The sequence below is a fragment of the Salvelinus alpinus genome, chromosome 31, assembly GCF_045679555.1.
Source record: "Salvelinus alpinus chromosome 31, SLU_Salpinus.1, whole genome shotgun sequence".
Taxonomy (NCBI): Eukaryota; Metazoa; Chordata; class Actinopteri; order Salmoniformes; family Salmonidae; genus Salvelinus; species Salvelinus alpinus.
In genome coordinates, this window is record NC_092116.1 from 33,732,189 (window position 1) to 33,746,104 (window position 13,916).

The 13,916-nt window shown below is 43.7% G+C and overlaps 1 protein-coding gene and 1 long non-coding RNA gene across 2 annotated transcripts in view; both read right to left on the reverse strand.

Moving 5' to 3' along the window:
• Positions 1-2,057: 2,057 nt before the first annotated feature.
• LOC139561527 (equistatin-like) overlaps positions 2,058-13,916 on the reverse strand; it is a 58,310-nt gene continuing 46,451 nt past the window's right edge. Inside the window, exons 4-5 of the mRNA XM_071378726.1 lie at positions 2,285-2,387; positions 2,058-2,178 (exon numbers count right to left, since the gene is read on the reverse strand). Of these exons, the coding sequence (XP_071234827.1) occupies positions 2,163-2,178; positions 2,285-2,387 (119 nt within the window). The 3' untranslated portion in view covers positions 2,058-2,162. The remainder of the gene's footprint in view (positions 2,179-2,284; positions 2,388-13,916) is intronic.
• On the reverse strand, positions 3,343-4,529 carry LOC139561529 (uncharacterized). The gene is made up of 2 exons (XR_011672163.1): positions 4,379-4,529; positions 3,343-3,383 (listed from the first exon to the last, which is right to left on the reverse strand). It is a non-coding gene; the product is annotated as an uncharacterized lncRNA (long non-coding RNA).

Sequence of the window (13,916 nt, forward strand, 5' to 3'; positions counted from 1 at the left end):
AGTCAGTTTGTAAATGTAAGTGCTGTTATTGTGAAGTGGAAAAGCCCAACAGCGGCTCAGCCATGAAGTGGTACTTCACACAAGCTCACAGATTTGGATCGTCGAGTGCTGAAGCGCGTTTCCACTGCTAAGTATAAATCGTATGTCCTTGGTTGCAACACTCACTACCGAGTTTAGAACTGCCTCTGGAAGCAACGTCAGCACAATAACTGTTCGTCGGGAGCTTAAGAAATGGGTTTGCATGGCCGAGCAGCCGCACACAACCCTAAGATCAGCATGCTCAATTGCAGGAGTCGACTGGAGCGGTGTGAAACTCACCGCAATTGGAGCAGTGGAAATGCGATCTCAGGAGTGATGAGTCACCATCTGGCAGTCCGACTGACGTATCTGGATTTGGCAGATGCCAGGAGAATGCGACCTGCCCGAATGCATAGTGCCAACTAAAGTTTGGTGGAGAAGGAATAAGGGTCTGGTGCTGTTGTTCTTGGTTTGGGCCCCTTAGTTCCAGTGAAGGGAAATCTTAATGCTACTGCGTACTATGACATTGTAGACGATTCTGTGCTTCCAATTTGTGGCATCAGTTTGGGGAAGGCCCTTTCCTGTTTCAGCATGACAATCCCCCCGTGCAGGTTTATACAGAAATGGTTTGATGAGATTGGTGTGGAAAAACTTGACTGGACTGCACAGAGCCCTGACCTCAACCCCATCGAATACTTTTGGGATAATTGGAACGCCAACTGTGAGCCAGGCCTAATCGCCTAAAATCAGTGCCCGACCGCTCTTATGCTGTTGTGGCATAATGGAAGCACGTCCACCACAGCAATGTTCCGACATCTAGTGCAGAGCCTTCACATAAGAGTGGAGGCTGTTATAGCAAAGGGGGGACCAACTCCATGATTTTGGAATGAAATGTTTGAGGCAGGTGCCCACATACTTTTGATCATGTGGTGTGCGTTTTAGTTATAAAATTAACTAGTTAGCAAATTATAGGCTGAACATTTACTTACCCCACTAAAGTTATTAATTTCACTTTTTGGATGTCCTGTTCAGAGGGCAATGATGTGAATCACCCATTCTAGCTAGCTAATGCTGTAGTGACCATGTTCAGGCAAGTTTCCTCCCTGCCTCCAAATATGGGTATGAACATGAAGTACCCTGAACATGAATAGATCATTCTGGCCCTAAAAGATCAGATGGCATCAACATGTAACAAAACCAGGAGATATGAATTATCTTTCATCAAGTCATCCTACAAGTTCTAATACAACATTTACTCATGTAAAGATGAAGAGCAAGTACTTTATTTTACAGGATGATATAATGCATGAAGCAAACAATGGAATGATTTAGTGAAATGTGAAGCTGTAGACTCAGTAAAGGGGTCTTTCATCCCTCTGTGGCCTGGAACAATTCTTCAGCCTCAGAGTAGCATGGTTCTGATTGTGGACTCTGCTGAACTCCTGTATGTATATTGGAATGACATTTCGATGTCTATGAAGGACCAAAGCTGCCATAATTACAATTAATGTATTAAGAGAAATCCACACAAAGGAAATACTGACAGATTTGATTCCACAGTCCAAGTCCTGCAGTCAGAGTTAGGATGTGAATATTTGTAAACTCTTTCAGTTGTGTTCCGTGGGTGTCACTGAGTAGGCTGATGCCCCATATCATGGACCCAAGATCCACAGGCATTAGGAAGGCCTTGCCTGTGCACGTGACTAAACCCCACAACCCCCTTCTCAGCTGTCAATCTTTCTGATTTCCACCAATCAGAGTTGATGTCAGAATGATTAGAGGGACAATAGAGTGCTGAGTACCAGGCAGTTAACAAGTGTGGTAGACTACTAATGACCATCACCAGCATCAGAGCTTGGAGAAGCCTAATTACTACATGGTCACGTGGAATTTAACTGCCTTCATGTCCTGTAACTGCCGGTGTGGTGGTAATACAGTCACCATAACAGTCCTACTCCTTCCTCCATTTCCCAGAAATGAACTGGTTCAGATACATTGTTCAGCATATCACACCAACAAGAAAGAAAGTAAATCAACAGTTTAATCTCTGGATTTCTTCATTTATTTGTATAGAATGTGAATCAGGTCCTGTAGTACAGTAAAGACAACTGTCAAAGTCTTCAACGTCTTCGTTCCAACTCCTTTCATCTCGGTCCACATCTACAATTACAGACACAACATAAACATTGACAACATCCAGAACCAGCTGCAAAGAAATAACATTTAGTGAATGAGTGAGAGTGTGTGTGTTTTTGTGTGTATATACATTGGTGGACAAATGGCTAGTTGGTAGCAGTTGGTAGCAGTGCCTGGAGGAGTCTCAGTACCCGGGATCTTCTGTCCAGAACTGTTCACACACCAACAGTAACCTACCAGAAATGGACATGTTAATAACCTGTTACATATATAATATTTACACATTTTACTGTAACACATTGAATTTGTCACGTTCAACTGAATTGGATAATTTACTGTGGGCTTGTATGTGTGTGCGTGTTAACCTGTAGAGCCTGAACATTGCTCAGGGGTGTATTGTCCAGCGGCGTCACACGTGGGGATGAAGGCTCCAATTGGGCCATTTAGCGCGGCATCTCTAGCACGCTCACAAGGGGTCTTGGGTCGTATCGTAGCATCTGGTTACAGGGAACATACATTGTAATGTGGACATAACATTGCAGGACAATATACATTTCTGGACATACATTCTGGAATCTTGGAGTGCGTCCACTATGGGCCTTATTCAGAAGTAGTTTATACGGAATAGGGTTCCATTTCAGATGCAACCTAGGTACTTCCTGTCTAAATATTGAAGTTCTGCTACTTGTTTAAAAGGCCTGTAGAGTCAAATTCCAGTTTCGTAGAAGAGCTGATGAAACTAAGACTGGAAATTGTATCAGTGTTATTTCCTGTTAGTTGCTAGACAATATAATCAAACAAACCATTCATATCAGAATACCTCAGTCACCAATATCTAGACACCAATATACATCTCTGGAACTAGAGGAGTGGCAGGTAGCCTGCTGTTTGAGAGTTGGGCCAGTAGTTCAAATCAGTGATCTGACTAGTTGATATATCCGTCTATGTGCCCTTCAGCAAGGCACAACCTTCATTTCTCCAGTGTCAAGGTTGATAATGGCTGACCTCTCAGAGGGTGTCCCATGGAGAACCGGTTATGAATAGAAACACATTTCCAAATCACACCTGCGTATTAATACCTACATGTGTGAAGTAGGACAGAGCAACACCAACAAATGTTTTTATTAAAATGTAGGTGAGTAAGTGTGAGGTATGTCACGCTTACCTCCCAGAGCAAAAGCTGTGCTGACAAGCAGAATGATGGTGAATATCGCCATGGTGATCGTCTCCTGAGAGAGAAAGAGTGTAAGATTAGTTGAGCATTTTAAATCTGGAATGGCTGTGGGTACTAGAGGAGAGGTTAAGGAAACCAACTGTAAGGTGCAAAACTTAAGCAACTGCCAAAGCAGAAATTTTCTAAACCCAGTACTGAGGTAGTGGTGAGATTTTAATGGGTCTAGGAACGACAGATTTGTACCTTGTCAGCTCGGGGATTCGATCTTGCAACCTTTCGGTTACTAGTCCAACACTCTAACCACTAGCCCCCCGACACATAAACTACTGCAGCATAAATCACATATACAAAACACAGGGCTGAAACCCATTCAAAAGAGCGAGGAGTACCTCGAATAAATACACAGGAGGAGACCCGAAAACAGAAGCGCACAATGATACAACACGGGATGAGACCCGTAATTATCTATGCACAATACAAGTGGCACGAAAGCCAACACAACAAGGCACAGGTACTCACACAACCGACGGACATTGGAACAATAAATCGACAGCCCAATTGAGAACAAAGGGCACAAACATACAATTACTATTCAGGGGAGAATATGTGGACCAGGTGTGGGTAATGACACAGTTCAGTTCCTAGAGGCCGGTGACGTTGGCCTCCGAAGCCGGTGCACGGAAAGAGCAACAGTACCGGAGGGATCCGTGACAGAGAGGTTAAGGAAACCCTGTGTAAGCTACAAAACTTATGCAACTGCTAAGGCAGCATTTTCCCAACTCGGTCCTGGTGATCCCAGGTATCATCTCTTCAACCACTTACAATAGATTCTCCTTGCACACAGGAACATGGATGCTTCCCAAATGGCTTCTTATCCCCTATGTAGTGCACTACTTTGGACCAGGGCCCACAGTGAACTAAATAGAGAATAGCTCAGGGCCACAAAGATAATATGGACCCTTGTCTAAAGTAGCTCACTACAAAGGGAATAGGAGGTCAGTTGGGACGCAGCCAGGTACAGTATTAGATGAACAGATGTTGAAATCTCACCTTCTGAAGTCTTCAGTTGTAGCTTCACTTCTTCAGAGATCTTCAAAGGTCTTCACTGGGTCTCTCTCTCTCTCTGTCCTGCCTGTGAGTTGAGTTCTACCTCTCCCTCAACTCCTATTTAAGGACCCGTCCAGTCAGACCCCTCCCTCTATTTTTCTCAATCTCTCATCCTTCAACCCTCCACATACTTTCTGTCCAGCCCAAAACCTGCTGGACCTGTCTATCTATTTGTTTGACAGGGTTGGGGTCAATTCAAAGAGAAGGTATTGAACTTTTGTAACACATTCATGTGCTGCATATTGGGTCACAATATGGTTATGAAGATACTTAATTCTACCTAATTGAAGCTGATGAAGATGTAGTCTGAAGTGCATTACAATGTCTTGGAAACACAATGACATTTCAGAAGGAGATAAATAATGAGCAGGAAAACCTCTTGTCATCATTGTGATGTCACCAGCTAACTCTGGAATGTTTAATTCATTTGAATGAACTGTGTTCTATTTGAATTAAGTGCCAACCCTGCTGTCTGTCTGTTAGCTAATGATGAGCTTTATTCACCCCAAATCACTGTATCAGAGATGGGCCACTACACCCCTTAGGGACCCACAAAGGCTGTCCCAAATGGCTCCCAATCGCCTATGATATTGTGCCCTACTTTTGACCAGGGCCCATATGACTTTGGTCAAAAGTAGGGCACTATAAAGATAGGAAGTTGTGATTTGTAATGCTACCCATGTAATTGAGAACATATGTTACTGTGTTACAGTGTTGCTGTTTGTAACCTTATTTTACAATGAATTTAAAGAATCGACTTGTATTTTTTTCCAGAGTTTCCTGGTCTTTGCATTAACAAGATAATAATTTCCAGCACCCTTCAGACCGTTGAAAATGCAAGACAGGGAGAGGAGTACAGGCACAGCCTGCCCCACCACTCCCAATCATTCTCGGGTAGCGGTGGCTAATGTTAGCAGAAGTTTGTAGGAAGTTGGTTGGTTTCTAATATTCTTAAATATCCTCCTGATTTCAGTTGATGTGACACAACAATCAATGTAACATGTAGAGAATCACTGTACCATCTAAACCACTGTAATGTATATTTCCAATAACCAAAAATGTCAAAGAGTAAGGTTAGAGAGACCATAGTGCACATAGAATAGAATAGATCTACAACTTATTGACTCACTTCCCATGGGAATGACAGATCTATAACGTGACTTTCTATCTGAAATGAGTCCAGTCATACACCAAACTACATAATGGACCTATCGAAGAAAACGTAATGTAACTTGTATTATCCAGGCTTCTAATATGCATCAATAAAATAGATATTCCTAACATCACACCTTGTAAGGCTGCCGGTCCGGTCCAGCCAGCACGGAACGTTGAAATGGAACAGGAATGACTGTCGAATTCTACAACGTCTTCATTCTATTCATTCTATTACAGGTGAGGTGAAGGGTCAATGTCTTAAGGCTGAAGGGCTGGAAGGGAGATATGTAGTAGGACCAGGGTTGTGTTGTTAGGAGAGGGGGGAGAGGAGAAGAGGAGAGGGAAGGAGGAGAGGTGATGGGTCAATGTCTTAAGGCTGATGTATTGGAGGAGAAATATGTTGTAGGACCAGCAGCATTCCTTTATGAGGAGATGAGGGGATGTGAGGCGGAGAGAAGGGGGGAGGGTGATTAGCTAGCATCCCTTTCTTTGTGAAGGTGAAGCCTCTCTCTCTCACCACACCATGTCATCAAAATGACTTTCTGTATTTCTGGAGGAACAATACAATGGAATAGATGGATGGAGTCTGAAGTGACGTGGTACAAGAAAATAAGATATGAGACAAATGTGTGGATGAGAAGAGGGGAGAGAAGAGAGAGAGGGGGAAGGGAGAAGAGAGAGAGAAAGAGAGAGTGGAGGGGAGAGAAGAGAGTTAGAGGGTAGGGGAAAGGAGTTTCTGTATTTATGGAAGAACAGGACAGTGGAATAGATGGATGGGTTTTTAAACGAATCTATTATGGGTCAACATGTACATTTTGTGGTTTGTTCGTTATGTTCTCCTGTCTCTTAGTGAATCCTGACCAGTGGTGTTATATTCTCCTGTCTCTTAGTGAATCCTGACCAGTGGTGTTATATTCTCCTGTCTCTTAGTGAATCCTGACCATGGTGTTATATTCTCCTGTCTCTTAGTGAATCCTGACCATGGTGTTATGTTCTCCTGTCTCTTAGTGAATCCTGACCAGTGGTGTTATGTTCTCCTGTCTCTTAGTGAATCCTGACCATGGTGTTATATTCTCCTGTCTCTTAGTGAATCCTGACCAGTGGTGTTATATTCTCCTGTCTCTTAGTGAATCCTGACTAGTGGTGTTATGTTCTCCTGTCTCTTAGTGAATCCTGACCATGGTGTTATGTTCTCCTGTCTCTTAGTGAATCCTGACCAGTGGTGTTATGTTCTCCTGTCTCTTAGTGAATCCTGACCAGTGGTGTTATGTTCTCCTGTCTCTTAGTGAATCCTGACCAGTGGTGTTATGTTCTCCTGTCTCTTAGTGAATCCTGACCAGTGGTGTTATGTTCTCCTGTCTCTTAGTGAATCCTGACCAGTGGTGTTATATTCTCCTGTCTCTTAGTGAATCCTGACCAGTGGTGTTATGTTATCCTGTCTCTTAGTGAATCCTGACCAGTGGTGTTATGTTCTCCTGTCTCTTAGTGAATCCTGACCAGTGGTGTTATGTTCTCCTGTCTCTTAGTGAATCCTGACCAGTGGTGTTATGTTCTCCTGTCTCTTAGTGAATCCTGACCAGTGGTGTTATGTTCTCCTGTCTCTTAGTGAATCCTGACCAGTGGTGTTATATTCTCCTGTCTCTTAGTGAATCCTGACCAGTGGTGTTATATTCTCCTGTCTCTTAGTGAATCCTGACCAGTGGTGTTATGTTCTCCTGTCTCTTAGTGAATCCTGACCAGTGGTGTTATGTTCTCCTGTCTCTTAGTGAATCCTGACCAGTGGTGTTATGTTCTCCTGTCTCTTAGTGAATCCTGACCAGTGGTGTTATGTTCTCCTGTCTCTTAGTGAATCCTGACCAGTGGTGTTATGTTCTCCTGTCTCTTAGTGAATCCTGACCAGTGGTGTTATATTCTCCTGTCTCTTAGTGAATCCTGATCAGTGGTGTTATGTTCTCCTGTCTCTTAGTGAATCCTGACCAGTGGTGTTATGTTCTCCTGTCTCTTAGTGAATCCTGACCAGTGGTGTTATGTTCTCCTGTCTCTTAGTGAATCCTGACCAGTGGTGTTATGTTCTCCTGTCTCTTAGTGAATCCTGACCAGTGGTGTTATGTTCTCCTGTCTCTTAGTGAATCCTGACGAGTGGTGTTATGTTCTCCTGTCTCTTAGTGAATCCTGACCATGGTGTTATGTTCTCCTGTCTCTTAGTGAATCCTGACCAGTGGTGTTATGTTCTCCTGTCTCTTAGTGAATCCTGACCAGTGGTGTTATGTTCTCCTGTCTCTTAGTGAATCCTGACCAGTGGTGTTATATTCTCCTGTCTCTTAGTGAATCCTGACCATGGTGTTATATTCTCCTGTCTCTTAGTGAATCCTGACCAGTGGTGTTATGTTCTCCTGTCTCTTAGTGAATCCTGACCAGTGGTGTTATGTTCTCCTGTCTCTTAGTGAATCCTGACCAGTGGTGTTATATTCTCCTGTCTCTTAGTGAATCCTGACCATGGTGTTATATTCTCCTGTCTCTTAGTGAATCCTGACCAGTGGTGTTATATTCTCCTGTCTCTTAGTGAATCCTGACCAGTGGTGTTATGTTCTCCTGTCTCTTAGTGAATCCTGACCAGTGGTGTTATGTTCTCCTGTCTCTTAGTGAATCCTGACCAGTGGTGTTATGTTCTCCTGTCTCTTAGTGAATCCTGACCAGTGGTGTTATGTTCCCCTGTCTCTTAGTGAATCCTGACCAGTGGTGTTATGTTCTCCTGTCTCTTAGTGAATCCTGACCATGGTGTTATGTTCTCCTGTCTCTTAGTGAATCCTGACCAGTGGTGTTATGTTCTCCTGTCTCTTAGTGAATCCTGACCATGGTGTTATGTTCTCCTGTCTCTTAGTGAATCCTGACCAGTGGTGTTATGTTCTCCTGTCTCTTAGTGAATCCTGACCAGTGGTGTTATGTTCTCCTGTCTCTTAGTGAATCCTGACCAGTGGTGTTATCTTCTCCTGTCTCTTAGTGAATCCTGACCAGTGGTGTTATGTTCTCCTGTCTCTTAGTGAATCCTGACCATGGTGTTATGTTCTCCTGTCTCTTAGTGAATCCTGACCAGTGGTGTTATGTTCTCCTGTCTCTTAGTGAATCCTGACCAGTGGTGTTATGTTCTCCTGTCTCTTAGTGAATCCTGACCAGTGGTGTTATATTCTCCTGTCTCTTAGTGAATCCTGACCAGTGGTGTTATGTTCTCCTGTCTCTTAGTGAATCCTGACCAGTGGTGTTATGTTCTCCTGTCTCTTAGTGAATCCTGACCAGTGGTGTTATATTCTCCTGTCTCTTAGTGAATCCTGACCAGTGGTGTTATGTTCTCCTGTCTGTTAGTGAATCCTGACCAGTGGTGTTATTTTCTCCTGTCTCTTAGTGAATCCTGACCATGGTGTTATGTTCTCCTGTCTCTTAGTGAATCCTGACCAGTGGTGTTATGTTCTCCTGTCTCTTAGTGAATCCTGACCAGTGGTGTTATGTTCTCCTGTCTCTTAGTGAATCCTGACCAGTGGTGTTATGTTCTCCTGTCTCTTAGTGAATCCTGACCAGTGGTGTTATATTCTCCTGTCTCTTAGTGAATCCTGACCAGTGGTGTTATATTCTCCTGTCTCTTAGTGAATCCTGACCAGTGGTGTTATGTTCTCCTGTCTCTTAGTGAATCCTGACCAGTGGTGTTATGTTCTCCTGTCTCTTAGTGAATCCTGACCAGTGGTGTTATGTTCTCCTGTCTCTTAGTGAATCCTGACCAGTGGTGTTATATTCTCCTGTCTCTTAGTGAATCCTGACCAGTGGTGTTATGTTCTCCTGTCTCTTAGTGAATCCTGACCAGTGGTGTTATTTTCTCCTGTCTCTTAGTGAATCCTGACCATGGTGTTATGTTCTCCTGTCTCTTAGTGAATCCTGACCAGTGGTGTTATGTTCTCCTGTCTCTTAGTGAATCCTGACCAGTGGTGTTATGTTCTCCTGTCTCTTAGTGAATCCTGACCAGTGGTGTTATGTTCTCCTGTCTCTTAGTGAATCCTGACCAGTGGTGTTATATTCTCCTGTCTCTTAGTGAATCCTGACCAGTGGTGTTATATTCTCCTGTCTCTTAGTGAATCCTGACCAGTGGTGTTATGTTCTCCTGTCTCTTAGTGAATCCTGACCAGTGGTGTTATTTTCTCCTGTCTCTTAGTGAATCCTGACCATGGTGTTATGTTCTCCTGTCTCTTAGTGAATCCTGACCAGTGGTGTTATGTTCTCCTGTCTCTTAGTGAATCCTGACCAGTGGTGTTATGTTCTCCTGTCTCTTAGTGAATCCTGACCATGGTGTTATGTTCTCCTGTCTCTTAGTGAATCCTGACCAGTGGTGTTATGTTCTCCTGTCTCTTAGTGAATCCTGACCAGTGGTGTTATGTTCTCCTGTCTCTTAGTGAATCCTGACCATGGTGTTATGTTCTCCTGTCTCTTAGTGAATCCTGACCAGTGGTGTTATGTTCTCCTGTCTCTTAGTGAATCCTGACCATTGGTGTTATGTTCTCCTGTCTCTTAGTGAATCCTGACCATGGTGTTATGTTCTCCTGTCTCTTAGTGAATCCTGACCAGTGGTGTTATGTTCTCCTGTCTCTTAGTGAATCCTGACCAGTGGTGTTATTTTCTCCTGTCTCTTAGTGAATCCTGACCAGTGGTGTTATATTCTCCTGTCTCTTAGTGAATCCTGACCAGTGGTGTTATGTTCTCCTGTCTCTTAGTGAATCCTGACCAGTGGTGTTATGTTCTCCTGTCTCTTAGTGAATCCTGACCAGTGGTGTTATGTTCTCCTGTCTCTTAGTGAATCCTGACCAGTGGTGTTATGTTCTCCTGTCTCTTAGTGAATCCTGACCAGTGGTGTTATGTTCTCCTGTCTCTTAGTGAATCCTGACCATTGGTGTTATGTTCTCCTGTCTCTTAGTGAATCCTGACCAGTGGTGTTATGTTCTCCTGTCTCTTAGTGAATCCTGACCATGGTGTTATGTTCTCCTGTCTCTTAGTGAATCCTGACCAGTGGTGTTATGTTCTCCTGTCTCTTAGTGAATCCTGACCAGTGGTGTTATTTTCTCCTGTCTCTTAGTGAATCCTGACCAGTGGTGTTATATTCTCCTGTCTCTTAGTGAATCCTGACCAGTGGTGTTATGTTCTCCTGTCTCTTAGTGAATCCTGACCAGTGGTGTTATGTTCTCCTGTCTCTTAGTTAATCCTGACCAGTGGTGTTATGTTCTCCTGTCTCTTAGTGAATCCTGACCAGTGGTGTTATGTTCTCCTGTCTCTTAGTGAATCCTGACCAGTGGTGTTATGTTCTCCTGTCTCTTAGTGAATCCTGACCAGTGGTGTTATGTTCTCCTGTCTCTTAGTGAATCCTGACCAGTGGTGTTATGCTCTCCTGTCTCTTAGTGAATCCTGACCAGTGGTGTTATGTTCTCCTGTCTCTTAGTGAATCCTGACCAGTGGTGTTATGTTCTCCTGTCTCTTAGTGAATCCTGACCATTGGTGTTATGTTCTCCTGTCTCTTAGTGAATCCTGACCATGGTGTTATGTTCTCCTGTCTCTTAGTGAATCCTGACCAGTGGTGTTATGTTCTCCTGTCTCTTAGTGAATCCTGACCAGTGGTGTTATTTTCTCCTGTCTCTTAGTGAATCCTGACCAGTGGTGTTATATTCTCCTGTCTCTTAGTGAATCCTGACCAGTGGTGTTATGTTCTCCTGTCTCTTAGTGAATCCTGACCAGTGGTGTTATGTTCTCCTGTCTCTTAGTGAATCCTGACCAGTGGTGTTATGTTCTCCTGTCTCTTAGTGAATCCTGACCAGTGGTGTTATGTTCTCCTGTCTCTTAGTGAATCCTGACCATGGTGTTATGTTCTCCTGTCTCTTAGTGAATCCTGACCAGTGGTGTTATGTTCTCCTGTCTCTTAGTGAATCCTGACCAGTGGTGTTATGTTCTCCTGTCTCTTAGTGAATCCTGACCAGTGGTGTTATGCTCTCCTGTCTCTTAGTGAATCCTGACCAGTGGTGTTATGTTCTCCTGTCTCTTAGTGAATCCTGACCAGTGGTGTTATGTTCTCCTGTCTCTTAGTGAATCCTGACCATTGGTGTTATGTTCTCCTGTCTCTTAGTGAATCCTGACCATGGTGTTATGTTCTCCTGTCTCTTAGTGAATCCTGACCAGTGGTGTTATGTTCTCCTGTCTCTTAGTGAATCCTGACCAGTGGTGTTATTTTCTCCTGTCTCTTAGTGAATCCTGACCAGTGGTGTTATATTCTCCTGTCTCTTAGTGAATCCTGACCAGTGGTGTTATGTTCTCCTGTCTCTTAGTGAATCCTGACCAGTGGTGTTATGTTCTCCTGTCTCTTAGTGAATCCTGACCAGTGGTGTTATGTTCTCCTGTCTCTTAGTGAATCCTGACCAGTGGTGTTATTTTCTCCTGTCTCTTAGTGAATCCTGACCAGTGGTGTTATGTTCTCCTGTCTCTTAGTGAATCCTGACCATTGGTGTTATGTTCTCCTGTCTCTTAGTGAATCCTGACCAGTGGTGTTATGTTCTCCTGTCTCTTAGTGAATCCTGACCATGGTGTTATGTTCTCCTGTCTCTTAGTGAATCCTGACCAGTGGTGTTATGTTCTCCTGTCTCTTAGTGAATCCTGACCAGTGGTGTTATGTTCTCCTGTCTCTTAGTGAATCCTGACCATGGTGTTACGTTCTCCTGTCTCTTAGTGAATCCTGACCAGTGGTGTTATGTTCTCCTGTCTCTTAGTGAATCCTGACCAGTGGTGTTATGTTCTCCTGTCTCTTAGTGAATCCTGACCAGTGGTGTTACGTTCTCCTGTCTCTTAGTGAATCCTGACCAGTGGTGTTATGTTCTCCTGTCTCTTAGTGAATCCTGACCAGTGGTGTTATGTTCTCCTGTCTCTTAGTGAATCCTGACCAGTGGTGTTATGTTCTCCTGTCTCTTAGTGAATCCTGACCAGTGGTGTTATGTTCTCCTGTCTCTTAGTGAATCCTGACCATTGGTGTTATGTTCTCCTGTCTCTTAGTGAATCCTGACCAGTGGTGTTATGTTCTCCTGTCTCTTAGTGAATCCTGACCAGTGGTGTTATGTTCTCCTGTCTCTTAGTGAATCCTGACCATTGGTGTTATGTTCTCCTGTCTCTTAGTGAATCCTGACCAGTGGTGTTATGTTCTCCTGTCTCTTAGTGAATCCTGACCAGTGGTGTTATGTTCTCCTGTCTCTTAGTGAATCCTGACCAGTGGTGTTATGTTCTCCTGTCTCTTAGTGAATCCTGACCATGGTGTTATGTTCTCCTGTCTCTTAGTGAATCCTGACCACTGGTGTTATGTTCTCCTGTCTCTTAGTGAATCCTGACCAGTGGTGTTATGTTCTCCTGTCTCTTAGTGAATCCTGACCAGTGGTGTTATGTTCTCCTGTCTCTTAGTGAATCCTGACCAGTGGTGTTATGTTCTCCTGTCTCTTAGTGAATCCTGACCATGGTGTTATGTTCTCCTGTCTCTTAGTGAATCCTGACCAGTGGTGTTATGTTCTCCTGTCTCTTAATGAATCCTGACCAGTGGTGTTATGTTCTCCTGTCTCTTAGTGAATCCTGACCAGTGGTGTTATGCTCTCCTGTCTCTTAGTGAATCCTGACCAGTGGTGTTATGTTCTCCTGTCTCTTAGTGAATCCTGACCAGTGGTGTTATGTTCTCCTGTCTCTTAGTGAATCCTGACCATTGGTGTTATGTTCTCCTGTCTCTTAGTGAATCCTGACCATGGTGTTATGTTCTCCTGTCTCTTAGTGAATCCTGACCAGTGGTGTTATGTTCTCCTGTCTCTTAGTGAATCCTGACCAGTGGTGTTATTTTCTCCTGTCTCTTAGTGAATCCTGACCAGTGGTGTTATATTCTCCTGTCTCTTAGTGAATCCTGACCAGTGGTGTTATGTTCTCCTGTCTCTTAGTGAATCCTGACCAGTGGTGTTATGTTCTCCTGTCTCTTAGTGAATCCTGACCAGTGGTGTTATGTTCTCCTGTCTCTTAGTGAATCCTGACCAGTGGTGTTATTTTCTCCTGTCTCTTAGTGAATCCTGACCAGTGGTGTTATGTTCTCCTGTCTCTTAGTGAATCCTGACCATTGGTGTTATGTTCTCCTGTCTCTTAGTGAATCCTGACCAGTGGTGTTATGTTCTCCTGTCTCTTAGTGAATCCTGACCATGGTGTTATGTTCTCCTGTCTCTTAGTGAATCCTGACCAGTGGTGTTATGTTCTCCTGTCTCTTAGTGAATCCTGACCAGTGGTGTTA